General features: G+C 41.9%; 2 protein-coding genes across 2 annotated transcripts in view; both read left to right on the forward strand.

Annotated features, from left to right (window-relative positions):
• PAH (phenylalanine hydroxylase) overlaps nucleotides 1–15,181 on the forward strand; it is a 57,213-nt gene extending 42,032 nt beyond the window's left edge. The window contains exons 7-13 of the mRNA XM_034778710.1: nucleotides 19–154; nucleotides 2,704–2,773; nucleotides 6,204–6,260; nucleotides 7,826–7,921; nucleotides 9,568–9,701; nucleotides 13,013–13,128; nucleotides 13,797–15,181. Coding sequence (XP_034634601.1) covers nucleotides 19–154; nucleotides 2,704–2,773; nucleotides 6,204–6,260; nucleotides 7,826–7,921; nucleotides 9,568–9,701; nucleotides 13,013–13,128; nucleotides 13,797–13,840 — 653 coding nt within the window. The 3' untranslated portion in view covers nucleotides 13,841–15,181. The remainder of the gene's footprint in view (nucleotides 1–18; nucleotides 155–2,703; nucleotides 2,774–6,203; nucleotides 6,261–7,825; nucleotides 7,922–9,567; nucleotides 9,702–13,012; nucleotides 13,129–13,796) is intronic.
• An 8,131-nt stretch (nucleotides 15,182–23,312) lies between these two features.
• Nucleotides 23,313–27,136, forward strand: part of LOC117870626 (tyrosine 3-monooxygenase-like) — a 41,723-nt gene continuing 37,899 nt past the window's right edge. Inside the window, exons 1-3 of the mRNA XM_034757931.1 lie at nucleotides 23,313–23,516; nucleotides 24,282–24,456; nucleotides 26,705–26,793. Coding sequence (XP_034613822.1) covers nucleotides 23,313–23,516; nucleotides 24,282–24,456; nucleotides 26,705–26,793 — 468 coding nt within the window. The remainder of the gene's footprint in view (nucleotides 23,517–24,281; nucleotides 24,457–26,704; nucleotides 26,794–27,136) is intronic.

Here is a 27,136-nt window from a genome sequence, read left to right on the forward strand (position 1 = left end):
ACCTTTTTCTCCCTAAAGCCTGCACTGGATTCCGCTTACGCCCTGTCGCTGGCCTGCTGTCTTCTCGGGATTTCCTGGCTGGTTTGGCATTCAGAGTGTTTCACTCTACACAGTACATCCGCCATGGATCTAAACCAATGTACACACCAGAACCGTAAGTACTTTGGCACTGAAGGGAGACAGGGCTGCATAAGCTGCAGAGGTTAACTATGCAGGTGGGTTAGTAAATAATAACTGCAGTTAATACTATTGTTAATAATTAGGGCCCTACCAAGTTCACGGTCCATTTTGGTCAATTTCACGCTCATGGGATTTAAGAAATCATAAATTTCATGGTTCCAGCTATTTAAATCTGAAATTCCACAGTGTTGTAATTATAGGAGTTGTGGTGAGGTCACAAGGTTATAGTAGGGGGGATTGTGGTACTGCTACCCTTACTTCTGTGCTGCTGCTGGCGGCAGCACTGCCTTCAGAGCTGGGCGCCTGGCCAACAGCCGCTGCTATCTGGCCACCCAGCTCTAAAGGCAGTGCAGAAGTAAGGGTGGCAAAACCGTGACCCCTGCAACTCCCTTTTAGGTCAGGACCCCCAGTTTGAGAAACGCTGGTCTCCCCTGTGAAATCTGTATAGTATAGGGTAAAAGCACACACAAAAAACAGATTTCACGGCCCATGACACATTTTTCATGGCCATGAACTTGGTAGGGCCCTATTACTAATATACCCATCCTCATGGTAAAGCACTACACTGTACCATACTGAGGTATCCCCATTATATTGTTGCTCTCATCTGAACATTTTAGAAGGGATTTCTTGTCTCCTTAGCGAGAGAGTGTAGCTCTGTCTCTGCAAGTTGTCCCTTCCTCTGCTAGCCCTTCTTGAACTGATCAGCTTCACTAACTGACTGTCATAGATCTCTTATTCTTCCTTCTTGCCACATTTACGTTCTGTTATGCCTTTCTTTCCTCCTTTCATCTTCATCTTTAATTCTCTCTCTCTCTCTCCATTTTTCCTTTGATCTTGTTAACTCTACCTTGTGTTTATTTTCTTTCTCCTCTTTCTCTTTTTCTTTAAAATTAATCTGTTCTTTTTTCCATTTCTCCTTTTCCCCCTTATTTCTTTACTTCCTACCCCTCTCTTCACTTCCTCCTCTCCATCCATTTTTCCCTCACATCATTCTTCTTTCTTCCCTCTCTCTTGTTTCTTCTCATTCTAGGTGAAATTTGTTAAACCATTTTGTGCAGTGGGTGTTATCCTCCCACACAGCCCCATGTGCAAATTGAAGGCAAAATCACAGTCCCTCAAGAGCCATTACTCCAGTCCCTGGTCTGCAATAGTGGATGCGAACCTTGTGCTCCCCTTTCACGGGGGCTTGGGGCCACTGACACATCATAACTGCAGACCCACTGGCCACCTCCCTGTCCCTAGCCTGCACTACTCCACTTCCCTCCATGCTGATCTATCTGGAGCCCTGCTCTGCTATGCACAACTTACCATGTTCCCCTGCATATCCATTCTGTAGCTGCCCACCCTCTGCACAGCAGAGTTGTATTGAGCGTCTTCCGCAGCCCCTGTGCTGCCTGGAGAATCTCATCCTCCTCCCTCTTTCCTTGTTCCTTCCTATTCTATTTTTCTCCCCCACCCAATCCTTTATGCCAGGGATATGGCAAAGCTGCACAACCCCTCGCCACTTCCTCTCTGCCTTTCCAACTACCAGCAATCCCTTGCCCAGCTCTCCCTGAAACACATGCTCTGACCATCTGGGAGCTTTAAGCACAAGAATTGCTGCTTTGGCAAACCGCCATATCTGTGGGAATGTGAAGGAGAGTCTGCCAGCGGGAGGCTGCAGCAGCCCAAGAAGTGAGTGGCACAGGTCAAAGCGGACTTGGCCAGGCAGATTCCAAAGTGCGGCCCTTCAACAGCCTGGTCAGCTTGCTTCCTGTGAGGCCACATGATAAACTAAAGCTGCCCCCCAGTTCCATGGCTGAAAAGTCCACATGAGGGTAGCAGCTCCAACACAGCATCTTCTGCAGGGTGAATTCCCTCTGGGCTGCAGGGGTGGTGCAGGAAGGTATAGTTTACACCTACAGGTGTTGGCTCCGGTGAACCTGGCCCAGGAATTCAAAGAGAGCTATGTTCCTCCTGTGCAAAGGGCTGGCACAAAGCCTCTGCACTTATTTTGTGGGACTTAAGTGGTGCATAGGTCTTGAGCTGCTTCTCTCTGCAGGGCTGAATATACAGGGTATATTTGACTTAGGGCCAACATTTGCTTTACTGTTCTCTTCTTCAGCTGTTAGCAGTGATGATTGTTAACAAAATGAAAAGGGAGAAGGGTCCTATGGTTACGGCACAAGCCTAGGGAGATCTGCTCCCAATTCTCTGCTCCGCCACAAAGGGCATGTGTGACCTTGGGCAAATCACTTAGTTTCCCTGGGCCTTAGTGCCTCTTCTGTGAAATATGGGAAACAGCATTTCCCTTCCTCACAGGGCTGTAGTGAGCATAAATTTGTTATAAATTGTGAGAGACCCAGATGGCACAGTAGTGTGGGCTCCAGAAGTGCCTGAGATAGAAATTCCTTTCCCTCTGGATCTTGGGCATTTCTCTCTAATGTGATTTCTCCTCTGTACACATGGAGAGACTCTGACACTAGTGTGTCTACACATGTTTCTGAAATAAAGTTAATTCATACAGCTTATTTTCTCTAGTGATGTTTGCCATGAGCTCCTAGGACATGTACCTCTGTTTGCTGACATTAGCTTTGCTCAATTTTCCCAGGTAAGTGCATACATTACTCTATCATTGTAACTTAAGATGCCAGACACTGGATAATTCAGAAAATTAGTAAAGGGTTATGGAGCTTTCAACTTCTAGCTTATTGTATGAAATCTAGTTGAGGTCAGGTGAGTCAGTTTCACATGTAAAAACAAGTATTTATTATCTGTCTGCTGTTCAGCAATCTGTGTGAAAAGATCTAGTTCTTTATGGAGAGGTAAACATAATATTAATTGGCAGCTGCATTGGCAGATTCAACAAAGTTCCTAAGAACTGAATGGGCATAGAAAACACACTCTCCTGTCTCCCAGAAGTGATCCCATCAGTCAGAGTTGAAGCATATTGGCCGATCTGTTATGCAAAGTATGCAATGTGATTTAAAATTTTGCTGTACATATATTTAAGTAGAACCTGTTTTATTTATTGTTTAAAAATTAGATTCAGTTCACGCAAAAAACCCTAATGTATACAAATATAGATTTCATTTTTGTGTAGTTTTGTTTTTTTAATCCATATCCCTTGAAATAGGCTGATAGTGTTTGCCTAACACCCTCTTAGCAGGTGTTAATCCTGTTTAGAAAGGATTAGATGACATCTGAGTCAGATGACTTGTTACCCCACTCTGATATACAGGAGCTGGAGTGACTTGGGTGGAGAGTAGCTGAGGTGAGGTAAGATTGGAATCCTCAGAGCCATCGAACCTGGTGGAGAAAATTTGAGCTGCTACTTTGTATTGTATGTTGTTAATTTTTAATTTCTCTATTAATCACACCAAACCTCAGGAAGGGATTGAGCTTTTGGCTATGTCTTCACTGCACCAAAGGGTGTGTTTGTACATCGAGATAGCTAAGTCAGTGTAAATCCTAGTTGAAACAAGGCACAGATAGTCTTTATCTTGGTGTTGTAAGTGAAGATCAACCCTATTACCCCCAACCCCCCACATGTGCACACCCCCACACATCCCCGGGGTTTACCTCAACTAGCTACATCGAGGCAAAAGCAACCTCTGTCTTGTCTCCAGCTAGGGTTTTACATCAAGATGGCCCTCTTTTTTGCAGTGAGGACATAGCCTTTGACTCTGCAGCATGCAGTCTGTGTTTTAGAGCAAGTTAGCTATACACATTCTTGAGTTGGGCTTGTATTTTTTTTTTCTGCACTTTGGGTATTTTACACTCATGTGGATGGCTTTGTAATTCATATTCACATTTATCTCCTGAGATAAGAGTAGGTTCTTTTCACACTGTGCCCCTAGCTTCTGGAACCATTTCATATGAGCTTATGGGGAAGCACTTTTTAGGTGACAAATCTGAGGAACTGTCCCAGATTGAGGTGACATTAGAGAAGGTTTTGGAACAAATTGATAAACTAAACAGTAGTAAGTCACCAGGACCAGATGATATTCACCCCAGAGTTCTGAAGGAACTCAAATATGAAATTGCAGATCTACTAACTGTAGTCTGTAACCTAGCATTTAAATCAGCTTCTCCAGTCATTTGGTACAGGATAGCTAATGTGACACCAATTTTTTAAAAGGGCTCCAGAGGTAACTCTAGGCAAACTGAAGCCTGACTTCAGTACCAGGCAAATTGGTTGAAAATAAGGTAAAGAACAAAATTGTCAGATGCATAGATGAACATAATTTGTTGGGGAATCGTCAGCATGGTTTTTGTAAAGGGAAATCATGCCTCACCAATTTCTAGAATTCTTTGAGGGGGTCAACAAGCATGTGGACAAGGGGGATCCAGTGGATATAGTGTATTTAGATTTTCAGAAAGGCTTTGACAAGATCCCTCACCGAAGGCTCTTAAGCAAGGTAAGCAGTCATGGGATAAGAGGGAAGGTCCTCTCATGGATTGGTTACTGGTTAAAAGATAAAAAACAAAAGGTAGGAATAAATGGTCAGTTTTCAGAATGGAGAGAGACAAATAGTGGTGTCCCCAAGGGGTCTGTACTTGGCCCAGTCCTATTTAACATACTCATAAATGATCTGGAAAAAGGGGTAAACAGTGAGGTGGCAAAATTTGCAGATGATACAAAACTACTCAAGATAGTTAAGTCCCAGGCAGCCTGCGAAGAGTTACAAAAGAATCTGTCAAAACTGGGTGACTGGGCAACAGGATGGCAGATGAAATTCACTGTTGATAAATGCAAAGCAATGCACATTGGAAAACATAATCCCAACTATACATATAAAATGATGGGGTCTAAATTAGCTGTTATCACTCAAGAAAGAGATCTTGGAGACATTGTGGATAGTTCTCTAAAAACATCCACTCAATGTGCACTGGCAGTCAAAAAATCTAACAGAATGTTGGGAATCATTAAGAAAGGGATAGATAATAAGACAGAAAATAACATATTGCCTCTATATAAATCCATGGTATGTCCACATCTTGAATACTGTGTGCAGATGTGGTCACCCCATCTCAAAAAAGATATATTGGTATTGGAAAAGGTTCAGAAAAAGGCAACAAAAATGATTAGGTGTATGGAACGACTGCTCAATGAGGAGAGATTAATAAGACTGGGACTTTTCAGCTTGGAAAAGAAACGACTAAGGGGGGATATGATAGCGGTCTATAAAATCATGACTGGTGTGGAAAAGGTAAATAAGGAAGTGTTATTTACTCCTTCTCATAACACAAGAACTAGGGGCCACCAAATGAAATTAAAAGGCATCAGGTTTAAAACAAACAAAAGGAATTATTTTTTCACACAGCGCACAGTCAACCTGTGGAACTCCTTGCCAGAGTATATTGTGAAGGCCAAGACTATAGCAGGGTTCAAAAAAGAACTAGATAATTCTTGGAGGATAGGTCCATCAATAGTTATTAACCAGGATGGGCAGCATCAATAGCTATTAATCAGGATGGGCAGGAATGGTGTCCATAGCCTCTGTTTGCCAGAAGCTAGGAATGGGCGACAGGCGATGAATCACTTGATGATTACCTGTTCTGTTCATTCCCTCTGGGGCACCTGGCATTGGCCACTGTTGGAAGACAGGATACTGGGCTAGATGAACCTTTGGTCTGACCCAGTATGGCCGTTCTTGTGTTCACTTTCCATCAGGGTCCACCAGAACAATGATAAATATTTAAAGTATCTGCTTTGTGATTGACTTATCATCTTTTTATTGTAAGGCTCTGCTGATTGCTTACTATTGGCCTGATCCAAACCCTATTGAAGTCAGTGGAAATGGGCTACATGCCAGGTCCAATGGGTCACACCACACAAATGATATTTAGACAGAGCCCCTCATTAACTTCCATAGGGTCTTCTGGTTAACAATTTCTGATGCACTAGGGTAAGGTGCTCTGTTAACACTTATGTGTGGTGGTACTAGATGGTAATTAAAAAGTGAACAATGAAATAACGCATATAAGAAGCAATGTTTGCACTAAACAGCTTGAAGAACAATGATTTATTGTTGCAGGAAATTGGACTTGCATCCTTGGGAGCGCCGGATGAATATATTGAGAAACTTGCTACGGTAATTTAATACATTAGGATGGGATTTTGCAAAGCTCTCAGGCCCGGATCTTAAAAAAATTATTTAGGCACCTGATTCCCATGGATTACAATGAGTGAAGTGCCTCAATACCTTTTGAAGATCTGGGGCTGGCCTAATTCTGCTTCCACTGAAGTCAGTGGTGGAATTCCCATTGACTTTAATGGAAGCAGAATTAGGCCAATGATAAGCACTTCGGAAAATCCCACCTGTAAACACTTGCCTTCATGGATAATAAGAATGCTTATCCTATCCGAGCCTTATTGACTTTACAGTTGTGATTAAACATGAAGGGCAAGAGTATAGTTGCTCTAGCTGGACCCTTTCTGGTAAGGAGATACTGCAGTTACTTCATTTCTCCTGCAAATGTGCAGCAAGTTTTGACAGCCGTTCTACCTGCCAAGGACTCTGCTCTTCCACCCTATGATACAAATAACTCCCTCTGATGTCAATGGGAGTTACTCATATCCTACTGTGGGAGAGCTGAGATGCAGAGCTTTATGAACTCCAGCTGAAAGTCAAGCTGTGTTCTTTCTAGCTCAGGTAGCATAAGTAGGTTTGGCAGAATTCCATTTTTATTTATTTTTTATAAATGTGACTGCTAATATTCATGTTTGTTTTTAAGCATTTTAGACATTTAAATTTTCACAGTTGCACAAAATTTTGTTTTTTAAACTTTTTCGTTTTTTATCTATTTAAATTTTCACAGATGTGGGAAATAATGGGGGGGCAGACAATATTTACTGAATGACAGTAGTAGCCATTAAGATTGAAAAATGTAAAGCTTCAGAACTGTTACAACACAAATTGTTAACATCACATGTCAAAATATACGAAGTAAATATTCTTAAATCAAACTCTAGTAAGTTCTCAGGAAGCATTTTTCTTACTTCACCAATCTGTAAATTTCAATTGTTATCTTTGAAAATATTTTTCTTCGCTTTGTGCATGTACACTGAAATTGATGTTTACCAACATTTGCTGATTAAAAATCTACTCCTTCCAAGGCTATCCATAAGCAATTGTCAGAGTTCTGCTAACAATTTAGTCTCTTTTGCTCTCCCTTGCCTCTGTGATACCTTGGTGCCCTACATGTGAAACAGGAAACATAATTTGTGTCACTAAGGGAACAAAACTCAACCTCTGTCAATGATTGACAACCTGTATTACAATCCATTTCTCTCTCATGTAGCTTTATTGGCTCTGTTCTGCCAAAAAAATATAAAGGCTGTAACAAATAACTATTCTGTCAGGAAAGTAAGCAGATCTGAATACATACATGGCTATTTTGACGGCTTAAGTAGGATGTAAGTGAAACATAGACCTACTGCTGACCCTCTTCAAAGGGGTGAATTTCACTGAACGAGAGCAGATCTGTTCAGTAAAAAGGAACCATTTTAAAACAGTCACTATTTAAACCATAGCTACACTTTTAAATAAAAACGTTCTCTAGCAAAGGTAAGTTCCAAATACTTAAAAATCAGTGCCACACGGTCAGATATTTTTTGCCTAGAGAATCATCTATTTCTGTCTAATTTTGATGTTAGGTCTATTGGTTTACGGTGGAATTTGGACTCTGTAAAGAAGGTGACGCAATAAAGGCCTATGGGGCTGGGCTGCTGTCTTCATTTGGCGAGTTGCAGGTTTGTTGCCAATAACACGTCATAATAGCTACATGATTTGTTGTCTTTTTTTTTTTTTTAATTACGTGTTTCTTATGTAAATGTTACTGTATCTTCACCTAGTACTGTGCATCCAGATTGAATTAAATGGAGTACTATAATTCAATGCAGCCAAATGTTAAGACATACATCTAGAAAGAAAGAATGCAGGCCATACTTACAGGGTAGAGGACTGGGAAATGACTCTGAAAAAGACTTGGGGATCATGGTGGACAGTCAGCTGAACATGAGATCCCAGTATGATGCTGTGGACAAAAAGGCTAAAGCGATGCTTGGAGTCTTGAATAGGAGTAAGGAGATTATATTACCTCTGTGTTGGGCACTGGTGAAACTGTTAATGAAATGCTGTATTCAGTTCAATTCAAGAAGGATGTCGATAAATTGGGGAGGGTTCAGAGAAGAATCATGAGAATGATTAAAGTATTGTAAAACATGCTTTATAGTAGAGGGTCTCAAAGTGGGGGGCACCGGAGGAACATCTGGGGTCGTAGCAGGACCTGGGCCACCCCCCTCCCCCAGGAGGGAGTGTCACTCAGCCCCTCCCCGCCCCCAGCTCTGCTCTGGTCCTGCCCCCAGCCACATCCCTGACTCCCGGCCCTGCACTTGGCCCCATCCCCAACCTCACTGTGGTTCTGCTCCTGCCCCGTGCCAGCCCCCAGTGTGAGCCTCTAGGCACGGCTCCATTCCTGGTCTGGGGCCAAGGCTGGGAGCAAGGTGAGGAGTGGAGCTGTACCTGGCCGCTGGCCTTTCTGCCGGCCCCCACCGCAGCCCAGCTGCGGCTCTAATCCTGCCCCCTTCCCCAGCCTCGGCCCCTGTCAGTGGCCCCGCTCCTGGCCCCAGACCCACCCCCCAGCTTGGCCCCAGCCTCGGCCCTCTTACCCCATCTGTGTCTCCCCCCTCCTGGAACTGCGGCCCTGCTCCTGACCCCGGCGGGGGCGTAGAGGGTGCAGACGGGGCAAAAGGGGGACATGACTCTGAAAGTTTGGGGACCACTGCTTTACAGTGATAGACTCAAGAAACTCAATCTATTTAGCTTATCAAAGAGATGGTTAAGGGGTGAGTTGACAGTCTTTAAGTATTGACAGGGAGAACAAATATTTGATAGTGGGCTGTTCAATCTAGCAGAGAAAGGTGTAACACAATCCAATGCCTGGAAATTGAAGTTAGACAAATTCAGACTGGAAATACGGCACAAAATTCAACAGTGAAGGTAGTTAACCATTGGAACAACTCACCAAGGACAGTGATGGATTCACCATCCTTAGCAACTAGTATATCAAGATTGGATGTTTCTGCTAAATAAATCGGCTCTAATTCAAACAGATTTGGGGAAGTTCCATGTCCTGTGTTAAACGGGAAGGCTGGCCTTAAAATCTATGACTATTATTTTGCATAGAAGTCATATTTCATAAATGTATCATTATATTCATTTAGGGCCTGCTTCTCCTCACTTTGAACTCAATGGTCAAATTCCTTTTGTCTTCAATGGGAGGAAGAGCAGGTCCTGAATAACTGAATGTGTGCATGTCTAAATAACATTGTCCTCCTCCGTTATTCAAACAAGACCACTTTTTAATTGAAAGAAATCTCTCATTCTTTCCATGCAGTACTGTTTATCAGATAAGCCTGAAATTCAATCCCTTAACCTGGAGAAGACTGCAGTCCAGAAATACCCCGTCACTGAGTTCCAGCCTGTTTACTATGTTGCTGAAAGTTTTAAAAATGCAAAGGAAAAAGTAAGGTAAAATAATCCTCTCCATTATAGGCAATATCTTACACACACACACACACACACACACACACACACACACATACCTCCTCGAGGCCTTTGTGGACCCCTGCAGCTGAGGAACATGTTCTTTGAATTCTTGAAGTTTAAGACTTCTGGTCTGGCTTTTGAAAGCTTCTCTGAGCTTTTGCTCTGCATAAGGGGACTGTTTGAATGTGTTCTGTCATCAGCTTGATAGCCCTGAAGGCTGAAGTCTTCAGTTTTTCTCAGAAATGATGCTACTCTGCCAATCACATCCTGGGGAAATCCCTTCTAGGGATGAGAGAGTAGTTCAGTCTCTATGCCCAGTCAAGCCTTGGCTTCTTGTAGTTGAGGCTAACAACAAAATCCTTGGGCTATGTTCTCCTTTCATAACAACTATTCTTTTCTGGTTCTGCTCAGTAGCTTCATCTGCTGCTCAAATCTTTCCCCCTTTTATTCCACAATGGAAACCCTTAATAATAAAAATAACTATTATTATTTATGTTACACCTCATGTATCTATTTCCAACTTGGGCTTTACATTGAAATAAGGTTGGGTCACTGCCTGCCTTGTAACCATGGGTTCCTTACAACGCTTTACTGTTGTAGCTTCCAAACTGGGCCACTCACAAAGAGCTACCAGCATGAAGGTCACACCCTGAATGTGTGTGTGCATATCTACAGCTTTGATCCAACAGCTCTGACCCCAGCAACCTGTCAGCAGCACCCCAGTCACACTCTGGCTTCCACCAGTCTTGGTTACACACATCCAGTTCCAAATTTTCCCCGAAGCATTTATTGTGCACTGGCCAGCTCTCTCCTGGACAGTTCAGATATTAAAGATTCATTGCCCCTGTAAAGGGTCAGTATTCAACAGTTTGCTACTTTAACTGGCTACCAAACAGTTCAATTCAAACCCAGCACCGAATTGCTTCAGATTAAAAATAAAACAAGTTTATTAACAAAACAAGATAGGATTTTGAGTGAATTCAAGTATCAGGTACTATGGTTACAAGAGAAATAAAAATAAAACTCTCTTACACTTGATAATAAATAAAATAAAACTTAACAAGCTAGACTTGGTTCAAGGTAAAATCCTCACATACGTTCCCAGCAATGTGGCTGTCCAAATTCTCAGGTTGGGCTCTCCCCTCAAAATCAATGATCTGCTTCTTTTGTCATCTTGGTGAGAAAGAGAGAGATACCTTGGGGTTTCCTGCCCCTTTCTTTTATAGTCCAGTTAACCTTTGAAGTAGATTCTTCTGAGGGTTATCCCTCAAGACAAAGTTTATTCAAATAGTAAAGAAAGTGACATGAAGTCTGGTGGTGAAGGAGACTCCATGTTCTTTCTTCTCACCCGTGTTTGCTGAAATGCTAATTTGCTTTGTCGCCTGCCATCTCCTCTCCCTGCTGTTTTGAGGACCTTGTTTAATACTTATATGTATTACTAAGGTAAACACACATTTCTTTGTTCAGGATACTTCTGCCTGGGCATAACTGTGTGTTTTTGAACATGTACCAATATTATACAGGGGGATTTCATAACTTTACATATGATGTTACTACATGCATTTCACCATGATATTATTGATCAGTGAGTTATTACTTTTCAAATAACACCTCACAAGGCATATTTTGTACAAAAATTATTAGAACAGTGTGTAGGATGTGAATACAAGGGAGATTTTGGTCACAGACTGCCTTAGTTTTTTTTAGTCATCATTCTGTGTCTGAGCTAAGGTTTCCTACTTCTAGGGAAGCCCTTGGGACTCTTGCTGAGATCTAGGAGGAACATTCTTTTTCCTAGAATGCTGACACTTTCCCAGAAGGACCTGGACTGATACCAGCAACCTTTGTCTTATAGAGTACTGACTAGCCATCACATGATAATATGTTTAGGCCACGGTTCTGTGCGAAGCGCCACATGAACACAGGGGAGCAGCCCATAAAGAGCTTTGGGTGGGATTGTGGCTTCAGTCACTACTATCATGGCCTGAATTCAATCTGGAGTTTCTTCTTCTTCTTTCATATGGCTTGGATAGATAGCAACGACTACAAATTTATGTCTAGATTTGATTGCCAGCACATTGCCACAGCAGTGAACTGGTGAATGTCCTTCAGGCCCCCGGCAAAAGAACAAAGGGAACATTCAGATATGACATGCTCCATTGTTTGGGCCTGTTGACCACAGCCGCATGCAGTGTTTGCCTTTGGAGCTGGGTTGCCTGGAGAGCATTGCGGAAGCCATGGCCCAGGGAGCGGAGGTTGCCACCTGGAAAGGATAGAGGAAAACACCTATGCCCAGAAATATGCATGGCTGAACATAATCATCAACAAATGTTATGTCAATATTCAACTATGAGCCATAACCGTGTGCATTTGTGGGGGTAGGGAATGAACGACTTTCAGGGTGATAGAATAAATTAACACAAGAGTTGCTGCTGTAGAATTTGGCCCAGCTGTACTGCAGAGTACATGAGGCCCTTGGTCTTGGTAGCCTATTACCTAGCCCTTAAGTCTCCCACTTTTTCTCTCTCAAACTTTTGAAGTAACCAGAACTATAGGTGACTTGAGAAGCACAGACATTTTCCAAGGCAAATTATTAATCTGGTAAAACCTCGGTGAGAGAGCTTTGGCAAATGACAGGTGTTCTGCCACAATTATGGGACCAGATCTTCAGCTCCAGTATATAAGTGCCAGTCCAAGAGGCTGTAAAGCAACCCTAATCCCTCAGCTGAAGACTCCCCTGGCAAGACTGAGGAAAAGGTGTGGCCAGAATGAAACTGCACTCCAGTGATCCCTGACTGGCTTTCCAGCACCTTGGGGGCTGCTCCCAGCTATCAGAAGTTAGACGAGCCCTGAGGTACTCGAATGCATGTCAGGGTCTGCAACCCCAGGGACTGCAAAAGTGGATCAGGGGATCACATTCTGCATTAGTAATAGGAAAATGGGGATTTAAAGTCTGGGAAATTCTGACACCTGCTCACTGGGTTAAATCAGCAGCAGCTAGTATTACTCCTATAATAGCATGGTAAATACTGCATAACGGGGTCTGTTTGAAAAAATGAAGGGTGGTTAATAAATGACGCACCTATCGGAAAGACTCCCAGGTCAGCCTCAAGGATATTGCTAAAGCACTGGAGAATACTGCAGCTGCCTACTCCCGGAGTAGGTCTTCAGTTACTTTACCACATTGGTTTCCCTATCCTTCACATCAATAAAAGTTCCTCCCAACTTAAAGGAGGAGGTTACTTAAAAAGAAACAGTTGTTTTCATAAAAGTTTTTGTCTTTTCTCCTTCAGGAGATTTGCTTCAACAATCCCTCGACCTTTCTCCGTTCGCTACGATCCGTACACCCAGAGAATTGAAGTCTTGGACAATGCAAAGCAGTTGAAGAATTTAGCTGAGTCCATCAGCAGTAAGCAATTGCAGTTTTGTTATAATAGGTTCCTCAAAAGCTAGGACTTGAATGAGAAGTGTTTTTCTCCTGCTGCCATTAAAGACCTGATTCTCACACCAGTGGGAATTTGATCAGGTCCTAAGTATTTCCTTTATGGTGTATAAAAACTGCTTCCTAATTTCACCCATCCCCCAAAGTAGTTTGCCCACTTTGTTGGCTTTTTACATTGGAAATATCACATCTTGATGTTCTTCCTTTTGTTGGAGGACTTTGGCAAAGTTTGAAGGACTGGTTGGTGATATCACAGGAGGATGAAACCAGAGTTTGGCTCTCTCTGCCCCCAGTAAGGAAAGGGGGATATTCACAGCCTTAGGCTGTTTGGATTTTCTTTCGTCATTTCAGGATGAGCAGTTCTTTCCAATTGACTGACTGGCCTGCTCAAAGCCAGCATCCCTGATCTTACACAGCATCTATGGCTGATAAAACTCCAGATATAAGGGCTGATCCTGATGTCCATACTCAGGCAAAACTTCCATTGAAGTTAATGTGCCCAGTCTATCACCCGCCTCTTTGGTCTCATTCTTTCTGGGCATGAAAATATGGCTGTGCTGTAGTTCCATTGAAATGTATTAAACAGGCTGTAAGACTAACAGGACAAACACTGATTTTTGCTGTTTCATATGCAGGTGAGATGGGAACTCTTTGCAGTGCCCTCAAGAAGATAGAATGAAGATTTTCTCAGCGTCCTCTCTTCCAAGAGCTACTGGCTGAAGTGACCATATGCAAATGCCAATAATATTCTAGCTATTTCACATTATCACTCTATTGAATGTGTGAATGTTTAAGATATATATGTATATACACACATATTACTTAATTACTATAGCTTAGCAACAAAAGAGGCTTCTGTGGGTGACTCTGTGCTCTCTTTGGTTGCATATCATAATTCTATTTAAAATTCACCCCAGCCCGGGTGACTATCCACGGCCTGCACATCTCTTCTGTCTGAATCCTGGAGGCTGGCAGAAGAGGGAATCCTTCTCCATTCACCAGCCTGTGGAGTTACTGCAGCCCTGGTACTGCATTGTCCACATGTCCCAGTGACAACGTGGCAATGGCTAGCAGCAGATTCACCCACCCTGCCACATCCCTCCTACACTCCCATCCCCCCCAGCCTGCAACCATGCCGGGTTCCCCTGGAGAGCAAAGCTCTGTATCCCTAGCTTGTACACAGACTTTACATGACCTCACAAACCCTGTCCCCTACATAGCAAATTTGCACCTCTTCCACCACACATGGGGCACTCTGCACAGAGAAGAGGCCACAGTTTGCCACCTTAACATGGGGCTTAAGTGGTACCTTGTGTGGGTCCTCTGCACTGGGATGAATTTTGCTGTAAAAGTTTTTGTTCTTCAAAAGTGACTTCAGATTTAGTCAAAGAGTAGATGCTCTGCTGTTACAAGTGGAGAATGTGTTTTCAGTATGTTTCTGACTCATTAGTGAAGATTTCTCCTCCAGTGTTAAAATAGTGTGTTCACACCATGTGCAATGTGTTCCCACAGCTCATAGTCCAGGGACTAAATTTGCTATGTCACAGATTGGACATTTGAACCATCCTGAGCTAAGCAGAGCAAATCAGTGTTTCCCATTAACAATTTTCCCATACACAAGTTTCAACATGTGATGACAGGTTTCAGAGTGGTAGCCGTGTTAGTCTGTATCAGCAAAAAGAACGAGGAGTTCTTGTGGCATCTTAGACTAACAAATTTATTTGAGCATAAGCTTTCTGGGCTAAAACCCAAATAAATGTATTAGTCTCTAACATGTGATGAGAGGTTCTAAAGCTGCTGTGGGCTTTACAAAACTAATTTAAAAGTCCACAAAATGTAAAACCTATTATTGCACCACTTTTATGTTTACATCTCGAAAAGCAATGGATCTTTCATTCAAACGTTGTCCTTTAAGAGGATACAAACTACAGTTGCCTCTATTATATTTATAGCATATACTAATCTAAGGATACAGGGCCGGATCCAGGTTTTTTGCCACCCCAAGCAAAAAAAAAAAAAAGATGGAGTGCCGCCCCTTGAAAAGTGCTGCCCCAAGCACATACTTGGAAGGCTGGTGCCTAGAGCCGGCCCTGTAAGGATACCAGCTGGGACCTTTTTGAATAGAAGTATATTTATACAAAATGGCATCATTTTGGTGCTTTGAAGTATCACTTTTTATCACTGAGTCTTTTATTGTGTGGTAATGTTTGTGCAAACCTTTAATCCCTGGCACTTATTTCAAAAGTGAAAGAAGCCCATGTTCCTTCCCTTCTAGTATAGTGATGCCTCTAAGGTGATTGTGTTCACAAAAGGACGATTCCACCACAAGTTTGAAGTCTTTCAAAATAATCTGCTGCTGGCTTTCAAATCTTGTTGTGACTGCTGCTATGAATAACAGAAGAGCAGCATCCATGGTGCTGTTGGGAACACAGGATACATGGTTTCCTTTATACTTAAGTGGAATTATTAAACAACTTTCACATTTTGGGTCTGATTATGTCTCATTTACACAGGTGTAGGCTGGAGTGACTCCAGTTAAATCAATGGAATTACATTGGTGTCAAACTAGTGTTAAGTGAGGGGAGGGAGAGAACTGGCCCCCTCAGGATTTTAGAAATGGATGAAACAAACTGCAACTAGATTTTCTTACTAAAAAAAATAATCTTATGCATTTATTTTTAAATATTTTAAGTTAGCTGCATTTAGAATACTAGTTTTAGTGGATAGCTCAAGAAAGAAATTAAAATTTGTAAAAAATCTTTTAATTTCTCTGCTGTCTGGTAAACATATCATTCTGCTTTGTAAACTAAATGCATGTAAATGTTTAGTAAGCCAGTATTAAAACAAATATTTACAAATATAGAGAGTACTTTTTAAGTGGTGTGTCAGACTAAATAAAAAAACAACTCAATAGCATTTTGCACTTCTGCAGCATCATTCATGCAAGAACATCAAAATGCTTTAAAACCATTAACTAAGAAATCTCAGATCCGTGAAGTATTGCCTGTATTTTACAGTCAGGGAAACTGAGGCATGGAAGGTTATTGGCATGTCCAGGATCTGCTATCGAGCCTGAGATAAAAATTCTGGATCGGCTCTGTCAATTTAGGCTAATATAGTGTTCCCATTATAGTGCTATCCAAGTATTTAGGATACTCAACTATAACTAAACTTCTGACCACCAGTCCCATGCTATAACCTCTTTCTCCATGCTTCTTCCTTCAGTGCTTCTTGTAGAATAAGCTAAAATATCCATGGTGCCTTCATTCCTGATTAAGGTGATCAAAAAGTTGTGGTGAGACCGCTTTTGCAGTATCCAGTTGCCTCAGATCTCCTTGACCCTTTTCAGCTTGGGTACCAACCTGGTTATGAAACAGAGCCCACCTTAGTTGCATTGATAGAAGATCAGCTGTCCATGCTGATATTATTACAGTAGGTAGCTGCCTTTAATAGAGTTGATCATGATGGTGTTTGTTATTGTAAAGATGGGGAGGGAGACTTGAGATTTTACCTTGCTTGTTGCTGATGGTTTAATCTTAAAGTATACTGCTGCACTTAGCATGTACTGTATTTTTAAGTTATGTCAAAGGTGTATAGATAGAAGACCTGGTTAGCATTTAAATTAATCTAAATGAATAATAGTCATACCATATAAATTCATTATCAATAAAGCTGCAACAATAAATACAGTGTAAAAACCACTGTATGAAAAGGATTTCTGCTGAAATGAGTTAGTTGCTTTTGGTTGATTTGTTTGTTTTTCCTAAAAGTGCCTATAGCTAATATGATTGGAGTGGCTTTTCATTCTTCTGTATACCCCGTTTCTTCTAAGCTCCATAAAGTAACACTAATAATGAGTTATATGTGCACATCAGGTAGTGACTAGATGCCGTATATAGTGCATTGTGATATTCTGTATTTTGAAGCATTTACTTTTCATCTTCAGTCTGGGGGTTGGGATGTAATTATACATCTTTGAGTAGCGTCTCGTTAGCAGGTTTTTCTGTCTGCACAAATGCACAGTTGAGCCAACACTTACTTTGGTGCCTCACTGCAGCCAAACCCATTTAACTTCCTTACCATTTATTTTCATTAAATTGCATATGTTCACTGTTACTTTTTATGTCAACAGATTATCATGTTCTTTGCAGAGCTAAATAAATACAGTGTTAAGTACATATTAAGTGTATATTTCAGCAGTATTGGGCAATGTACTGATTGAAGCGCTGATCCTTGTATATGTCCTAAAAGCAATAGGTGAAAGTTTTGTTTTGTTTTATGCAAATAAAATTGCTAACAATAACCCATTAACCAGATGTGATTTGTGTAACCTGGTTTACTACTATGGAGACATGCTAGCCATTCCATAGCCAAGGCTATGCCACAACTTTCCATTAAGCAAACAGGACCTTCCTGTCTTTAATATGTGCCCTTTAAAATATAAAGCATGGGCATAGCTCCTTTGTGACCTGACTTTCTTTTACTATGGAAACTAATTTAGGGCTCAGTCTTATAGTCATTTATGCAGGCCATCTCTCGCTGACTTCCAAGGGAATTCTCCTGCAAAAGGACTATGGCCCATGTCCTCAAAGGAATTTGATTTGGAGTTAGGCACCTAACTACCTTAGAGGATCTCAGCCTATGTGTCTGAGACCCAAGTTTCCTTATAAGTTGAAACTGAGGTATTCAAAGAAGGGACTTTGTAAAGACTGTGTCAGCCCCACTAAAAGCTGAGTCCAATGGAAACTTTGACCAGTGTTTGAGTTAAAGCTGCCAAGCCTGGTTGACACAGAAACATAGGATTTTCTTATCCTAGATTCTTCAACAAGTGGCCATCACAATGCTGTATAAATGCTGCTTCCGGAAATAAAGAAAATAAATAGCTTTGACCAAAAATTCATCTCTTTCAGCGTATACTGAGAATTAGTTAAAGAAAATAAATTTGCAATCTGATATACTGGAGGGAGAGGGAAATGGGACTGTCTACAATATCTCTGGCCAGCATTAAAATGAAGTAAACCAAATTGCTTTTGCAAGTAAAGTGAGATGACGGTGATTCAAAGTATGAATCATATACTCCTATGCTGTTAATTGGAGCAGGAAGGGGGGCGGGAAGGGAATCCTCCTTAATTAATCCTCCTTATTAAATGTGGATCTGTATAAAACACTCAGTCTGCGACTTTAAAACAACAAACTTATTTTGGAGCATTCATGTCTCAGGCTAGCAGCTCTCAAGAAGAATGAGCAGATTGCTGCCCCCAGCACCTCCCCCCCCCCTCTCTCTCACACACACACTCTGCTTCTGAACTCCTGATATAGTATCTGCAGATGCCCTAAAATGGATGTAACCGGACAGATTTCCTAGATGCACACAAATCATCCATTTTCATGTTCAAATATGACCAGTTGGATGCAGGTACAATCACATGTAATCACAAGCAGCAAAGTGGTGACTGCACACAAAAAATACGTATTCAAATGTGCAAGCTGGATCTGAGTCAAACCCCAGTGGATTACTCTACTATGTGCAGGTATCTGAGTGCCTATGTGTGGGAGACTCAGGAGGAGTCTGGGTGAGGACTGCAGGACCAGACCTTTTAGAAAATGTAGCCTATTTGGGGAGCTATGGCTTCAAATATTGACCGCTGAGGTTAGAAGTTATTTCCCTCTTAGCTGTAAGCTGTTGCAAGTTTGTCTGTATAATAATAAGATCTGGTACATTTTGTCCCTGTAAGGAGACCTGGAACTATAATATTTGTCACATGACTAGTCCAGTTGTGGTAGGCAACTACAAATACAGTGTAAGAGACACAACCTGCCATTAAGAGCTTACAGTCTAACCACCTGGAATTAATGTTACATAGGACGGTGTGGAATCAAGACCATGGAATTATTTCTTGCCCTGGTCTTACATTGAGGCACCCCTAAAACACAGACACATGTTACAAAAGTTCAGCCATTCTTCTCTGAAATGTCGCACATGTCACTGTTAATGCAGTGGTGCCTTCTTTTAATGCCTCACAGAGTGATTTTTGGGGAAGCTGGGTTCAGAGCATGGATTGAAACGTTTGTATTAATGTTATAGCCAGTAACTCTGTACCCTTAAAATTATTTGATCAAATACTTAACTATACCTGTAGCTATATACTTAAAATGTATACAGTCTATATTTATCGTATAGAGACAATGTGGGTGAGGTAATGTCTTTTAATATCTGAAGAAGATCTCTGTGGAGCTAGAAAGCTCCTCTCTCTCCCCAACAGAAATTGGTCCAATAAAAGATATTACCCTCACTCACTTGTCTCTGTAATACCATGGGACCAACACCTACAACACCACTGCAGGCAATATTTGTAGTATAGTCAGACAAATAATGTAATTCATCTCGGCACTGATTTCACGCCTAGCCTAGTCCAAAGCCCACTGAAATCAGTGTAAAGACTCTCACCTCAGTCAGTGGGCTTTGGAACAGCCAGTCATGGTTACAATTAAACATATGGGCCATATTTTAAAAATACATTTACCGGGGGCAAATAGAAGTTTATGGGATAAAAGGAAGCATTTACCTGATCACAGTTTTCATCAGCTATATTTAATCCTGGCGGTTTCGCTTATGCAATACGATTGCAAATTAATATACCTGATGTACGTTTTGCAGTTATGACATTTGTATAAGACTTCATTGGATAACTTTGCATTTAATAACGTATTATAGGGTATAACTCATGTGCTTAACACGTTTCAAAACTGGTGGGGCTGTCAGCCAGAAACCCACGGAAGCGGTTGGAATTTGTTCTTTTGCGCCTCAAGCAAATCAGAGGTGCCTTCACTCCAGTAAATACTTCGCTGGTTTTTCCTCTATGTGTCACTAACCCTTCAGAGCTCCGTTGGTAGTTTCCATTGCTAGCTTTTAGCCTAGCCTGCTGGAGCTCAAAAAGGGAATGAGCTGGTGAACCGCAGCCTAGGGGCTTCCGCATTCAGCTCAACAAAATGGCACCAGGACGAGCAAAAGGAGAAGTGGTTTGTCCCTGTTAGGTTGACTGATGCTGTTGCTACTTTATAACCACGAAGATTGGGCGAGAAGGACGAGATTGTCCTTGTTTAGTTTCAGCCCTGCATTACCTGAGTCTGAAGCTGGAGGTTGAGTATCCATTCGCTGGCAATTTTGTATTTCTTAATATGGTTTTGATTTATTTTATTTTATTTTGCAAGAGGAAAAAAATCCCAAGCAAATGGATGTTGCCGGACATTTTAACCTAATGATTTTGTAAGTGCTTGAATGAGAGTACAGGTGGTTGTATGGCAAATATTAATATTTACACCTTTTACCGTCCAGATTTAAAAGTAGCATATAAGGAGGCTGTTATCTTCAGAGAGACTCAATCCCCAGCCTGTCTTGACTGGCTTTCCACTCTGGGAAGGTTGTTATTAGGTTTACGTCGATAAAATTGTATTCTTTCCTATCTCGAGCTGAACCTCTGCACTGTGTCACAGCAGATTTGGGTGTGATAAATTCGTGTCTTTGCTGATTTCTTTTTATATATTAGATTATATAGTAGGATTATATAGTATATCTATAGATTATAGAGCGACATGATACATGTTTATATAGATGGCATTCTAGTTTATATTACCAGCTAATCACACTTTCAGTTGCTGGTTTCAAAAAGTCACCAAGGAATTTCGGTTCCAGAAAATGTGGATTCTGGGAGTCTTGTTCTTTGTTAAATACCTGGTTTTAATTTCACTGTGGATGTAAATAATGCCGAATGCGGATTCCTACTGTACTCCCACTGAAAGCAAATCAGCTGACAACCTCGGATCTCCGTGGATAATACTTGGAACTGCATAGGACTGTCTTTTCCCTCGTGGCTAGCTCAGAAACAATCGAAGCTCAGAAGACTCGTGTTAATTACAAATAGGTGAAAAACCTCACTATTTCGGCGCTAAATTTCTGCCTATGACTAGTTATTACTTTTGCGTTTCACTCTGGATCCTTATTCCCAAGCGACCAGCCAAAATCAGAACCAAACTGACCGACAGACTACCCTAGAAATCCAGGCAGTTAAGAGTTTGGACATTCCAACGGATCCAGGAGCAGGGTTGCTGCTTCTGGTCAAGACAGGAAAGTTTCAGCACCTGGGACAGCGGCCATCCCTGCTCTCATCTGACCCACAGGGAAGAAGGGGAATTCGGGGGGCTTACAGTAGATCATGTGTCGTTGTAGCATTCTTCCTGGAATCAAGGGAGGATGATTTTATAAAGCTGTAGAGCGTTTGGTGGTAAAATTGTATCACTGAGACGTTAGCCTCGACTGCTAAAAAAAAAAGAGAGTTAAACTGGTCATGTGTGCGTTTGATTATGTTATATTTCGCTGGGCTAAAATGTAGCAGCTTGGCGTAGCTCTGGCAATCGAAATACAGCTTTAAAACCTGGGAAATGAACTGACAGCAACACAAAGGTGTGTGTCCATGTCCCAAATTGCAGAGTGATGGGAGGAAGAGTACCCCAAAAAATCGAAGAATGAAAACAAAACATAAAATGCCACGGACTTGAAATTGGTTTAAAAATCACGAACTGTACTAGTGGAAATGCTGGCAGAATTTAATTCCGGATCCATAAACACAGCCACACCCGGGACAATAGTTTTCTGGAAACATTAGTTTTGTATATAGAATGCGCATACAGGTTGACGGTCATCGTTCACCGAAATCAATAAAATGGAACAATTGTCCTGCGTCTCTGGAGTTGCATGCACTTTATAGTCATTGATCATCTAGTAAATGTCCATCATTAATCCGGAGCCATGTGTTCCCAAGAGATGGGGCTTGAATTATCTACCAGAGCTGAATTCGTTTGCTAGGTAGCGTTAATCTGAGTGAAATTCAAAATACTGTTACAATAGAAACCAGCCCCTTGGAACAATATGGGTTTTCCCCCAGGGCGAAGTATGCAAAGAGCCCCTAGCTGAGTGGCGGGTTGGGGGGGGAAAGGCTATTGAAAGTAAAATGTAAATCTGAAACAAAGTTTAAAGCGGACTGCGAGATCCCGGACACCTTGCAAAAATCACAGGCTGTTGTTGACTGGCATCTCTTCTACTTCATTGCTTTAAAAAAAAAAACCACCGATTTATAACATTCTTAAACTAAACGGTTGGAAATAATCATATTGCACGACATAGGTTTAGGCATAGCTAATAACATTCTCTACGTGACAATATTTAAAGTAACGCTTAACACTCACAGCTGACATTGCAGCGGGGTTTAAACAGGGCTGGAAATCCATCGAGAGTTACTAGATTGAACAGCTGTCCCTTTCCAGGTCATTCTAATTTCCTCCCCTCTCCTCCCTGCGGCTGGCGGGGACTGTTCCTCCTGGAAATAAAATGTAAAGGTTTCTTTGTGATCAGCTGTTCCCCAAATCGAAGACCTTGAAAAGAGAAATTCTACTTCCACCTTCTGAATTACCTGTATAATTGAACGCTTTAGGTAGAATACGGACCAGTCCAATAGTGGGAATTCAGCTATAGAAAGAAGATTTTTCCAGTTAGACAATAAACGCAAAGAAAGACAGAGAGAGGTGTGTGTGTGTGGGGAGGGGTGGGGGGAGATACTTTTTTTCCACGCACAAGCATGGAAGCTCAGATTCAGAGATGTAAACCGAATCCAGATTTCAATTGGCCTCTTAACAAAATATATTTATTTCTAAAACGGTAAAAAGATGCAACACTGCGGAAAATAAAGACACTTTCAAATAGAGCAGGAGGATCCTGCTTTGAAATTACCATGAGAAGGGGGGTTATTTTAGTCTCCTGCGTACACTGTCCGCAGCGCATTTCCATTGATCTCCCTGGGGCGGGCACTATAAATGGTCCTCACTCACTGCTGGGCTCCCCCAGTGTCAGACCCACCGGGAATCCTACATCCACCCCAAACCCGTCTCGCACTGTAAGGACGCCGGGGAGGGTTTTGTCCCACAGCCCTTAGCAGCGGGTGTATAGTCCCCGTTAACTGCCTATGACCGATCTCCGCTGGGGCTCTCACTGAACAAGGCGAGGCCAAGGGCTGGTTCTCTGAAACTCGGCGCCTGTAGGCGGTGTGAGCTAAACTCCCTCTGCACAGGTGGACCTGGATTTCCTGAGCCGGTTTTCAATGAAGAGCGATGCTGCGGGCGCCCCAGGCAGGAGAGCAAGCCTCCAAGAAGATGCGGAGAAGGAAACTCCGGCCACAGAATCCCTAGACAAGGGAGAGGGCCTGGTCTGGGAGGAAGAGGAAGGAAGAGCCACCCTGATCGTGACCTTCACCCTCCGGAATGCTAGAAAGGCCGGGCTCTCCAAGACAGTCAAAGTCTTCCAGGTACAAACCTCCCCATCCCAGCCTCTCTCCTAATCCTCGCCCTCCACAGCATCCTCCTGCCCTGCCTCTCGCCTCATCCCCTTCTGTGCCCCCTGCCTCTGTCCCCTAACCTTCCCCTCTCTTCTCACATGCTTGTACCTTCCCTCAGACCCTGACCCCGTCTAGCCTCTGCACGTGTCCCCCTCTTATGGACCAGCTGCCTCTTCCCACTTCCTAGACTCTCAGCTCTTCTGTTCCCCTGTATGTTAGCACCACCTCTCTGCTCAAAGGGGTTGGCTGGGGCTCTCCTGGCTGAAGGGGGATGCCAGGGGCACTTTGAAATGAGGATGGAGGGTTAGAGGGATGGGAACAGCTGTTTAGAGGAACCATCTTGCTGTATGGGGGTATTTGTCCAACGTAAGCAGCCCGCCCTGCCCTCTCCCATTCTCTGATTATGGTGCCTTCAGGTGGAGAACGATTCTAGGGTGAAGAGCCGTCAGCCAATGTGACCCTCTGGCTGTTATGATGCTGTGGATTCTCTCAGCAAATTCTATGCAAACTATCTGAAGGCAGGATCTGGAGTGAAAGAACTGCTCACCTCCCACAGTAAAACACACACGCAGTTCATTTTAGGCGTAAGAAAAATTGGTGTTGACATTTCTTGTAAAGCTTTATCCAGTTATCTTTTAAAAGACATATTACAGCTGCAGTTAAAGCGAGCTGTCTTTCAATGAATGACACTAATGATTTTAGATTTCTCACCACCTGGACTTTTGTCTTTTGCAGACTTTTGAAGCTGGAATCCATCACCTTGAAACCAGGCAAGCCAAAAAATCCAAGAACACTACTGATGACCTCGAATTTTTTGTCAAATGTGAAGTTCATAATTCTGATGTCAGTGTCCTTATAAACTCCTTAAAGAAAATGGCGGAAGATGTGAAAACTATCAGAGAAGAGAGAGGTATACAATGTGTGGAACCTGTACCCTAATGGCTAAGTCCCCTCCTCCCACAAATGTGTCTAATTGTATTTAAATTATTAATTAGGTCCAGAGTTTCCAGTTTATGCATGTGACGTTAGGCCCCCTATCCTGCAACGTGATGTTCCTGAGCAGATCCCATATTCATGCATAGCTCCAGTGACCTCACAGAGGTCAGCCTTCCTAAAACACATCCTGGCATTGGGGTCCACCTGTTTTTCATGCATCTTCTGTTTCTAGATGATTCTGAAAATATAGCACATCAAAATATGCAACAGATTTTATCAATGTCATATTTTCCATAGTACTTCTATGCATTTTGTCTCTGTGTGTCAACATGTAGTAGTTATTATATTTTATATGAAATAGAAAATATTCAGGAAAGCTGATGTTCTATAAACAAGAATGGTTATTATTATTATTTATTAGAATACAGAGTGTTCCCTTCTTTTTAAATTTCTAAAGGACAGGATATTCCTTCTGTATTAATACTTGTTCTCTTAGAAGAAAAACAGCCTTCTCACCAGCCAGCCTGAAATTAACAGTGGTCTGCAATCTAAATAGCCTTTGCCAGAGAACAGGGGCTCAGCCCATTGTGGTAATTCTTATGTTCATTGGCTGGTGAAGAGTGAATGATTTATGATCAAAACCTGAGGAAATGATAGAGAATACAGGTATATGGGCTTCATGCATGTGCATAACACTCATTTATGCTAATGCAAACTACATTTTTTAGTTCAAGTATGAATAAGCATAGACCTAAACACATGCATAAGTGCATTACTGAATCAGAGCCTTAGGCCCAGTTCAGAAAAGCACTTACACACATGTTTATCTTTAAGCAAGTAGTTAAGATTCATTGACAACAATGGAATTTAAACATAGGCTTTGCTGAATGGGGACCTTATTGTCGGGAGCATATACTGTATGCAGTGAACTGTACATAGTAACACCTTTTTAATCAAATGCCACTTGGGACAGAGAAAACAATTCTGAAAATGGGGGTTGTATAAAGTGAGGTGTTATTGGGGGAGAAAATATGGGCCAGAGAGAGAAATGATAATGATAATACAGCTTTTCTTCAGCTTTACTGACATTATCCGTTTGGGGTGGGGGCAGAGGTTGGATTTTTTTAATCCATTGATTTAATAATCTATTTTCAGCATTCAAAGTCTGATTTAGGAAAGCACTTGAGCACATGTTTAACTTTAAAAAATGTGAGTTGCTAGTGAGAAGTCTTGCAGAAATGAATTTTAAGAGGGGATTTTAACGTGACAAGGCAGGTTATCGAGTGAATAGGAACAAGGAAGGTGTTCCCATGAATGTGGAACTGTGAATGGGAGAATGAAACAAATGGGGCACCTGAGCTGGAAGCTTGGATGGAGGGCAGGGAGCTAGTAGGGAGCAGCAGAAGATGAGAGCAGAGATGTAGAGAGCTTGAATACAAAGATAAGAAGCTTGAATTTGCTGGGAAAGGTGAGCGAAAACCGGAGTGGCATGGTCAGAGAAATGAGTAGAGATAGTTATTATAGCACTGTTCTCAATGAACGGAGGGGAGAGAGGTTTGCTTCTGTCTTAAACTGTGATTTCATGTTGCTTAGCTCATGCAATTGACATGCAACCCATCATTAAGGCAGTCTCCTTTTTGTAAAGACAATTATTTGTCATGCAGTCATGAACTCAGAGCTCAATCCTGCAACATGCTGAGCTCTCTGGTCCTGAACCAGAAAAGCACATGCTGTCCCATTAAAATCAATCAGAATACTCACAGATTAAAAAAGTAAGAATGTGCATATGTGTTTGCAGGATTGGGGACCTTGATAACCTCAGCTGCATTTGCAAATAATCATGTCTGCAATTATTTGTTCCCATAACATTTTAGATACAAAAAAGAGAGTGTTGGTTAAGGCCACACTGAACTTCAAGCATCCTGACTAAATGCAAGAATATCACCCTTTACAAAAGCAAATTTCCAACTGACTATAAATGGAGCTTGCCTGAGTGGGGAAAACTAAGTAGGGCCCTCAGGGTTTGGGTCACTGTGAACAGTGACATTGTTTGTAATTTTTCAACTCATTTTTAGTTCACCATTTGTAACATGGGGGTGTAAGATATTCCTTCTATAAAGCAGAGGTGGTTATTCTCAGTGGTTTGTTTTTATTCTGTCTCTTCCCAAGCCTGTACTGAACCTATATCATTTAAATGTACCATTTTTTGCTGTCTCCAACAGTCCCATGGTTTCCAAAGAAAATACGAGACCTTGACAAGTGCCACCATCTGATCGCCAAGTATGAACCTGATTTGGACCATGATCATCCTGTAAGTTTAAGGTCATCATTAGTTTACCTTTGAAACTATTTAAATACATTGGTTAGTTCTGCTGTCCAGATGAAGCACAATAGAAAGAATTCTCTGTAAAACTATCCTCCAAAATAATTCTGTGCCCGACGTTTGTCTTTTAAAGGGGGGATTTACAATGGACATCAGTGAACTAGGAATGAATGAAGTACCCTAATAATAAAAAATCTTATAGACCTGTTGTATTAATTTATATGGAATAAATAGGCCCAAAGAGCTAAGTGTTAACATGATCCTGTCGCTGTCCAACATTAAACAGTGTCAAACAAGATCTGGTGTTTAGTATACAGAGATCTCAGTCTGC

This window comes from Trachemys scripta, chromosome 1 (genome assembly GCF_013100865.1).
Source record: "Trachemys scripta elegans isolate TJP31775 chromosome 1, CAS_Tse_1.0, whole genome shotgun sequence".
In the NCBI taxonomy this organism is placed as follows: Eukaryota; Metazoa; Chordata; order Testudines; family Emydidae; genus Trachemys; species Trachemys scripta.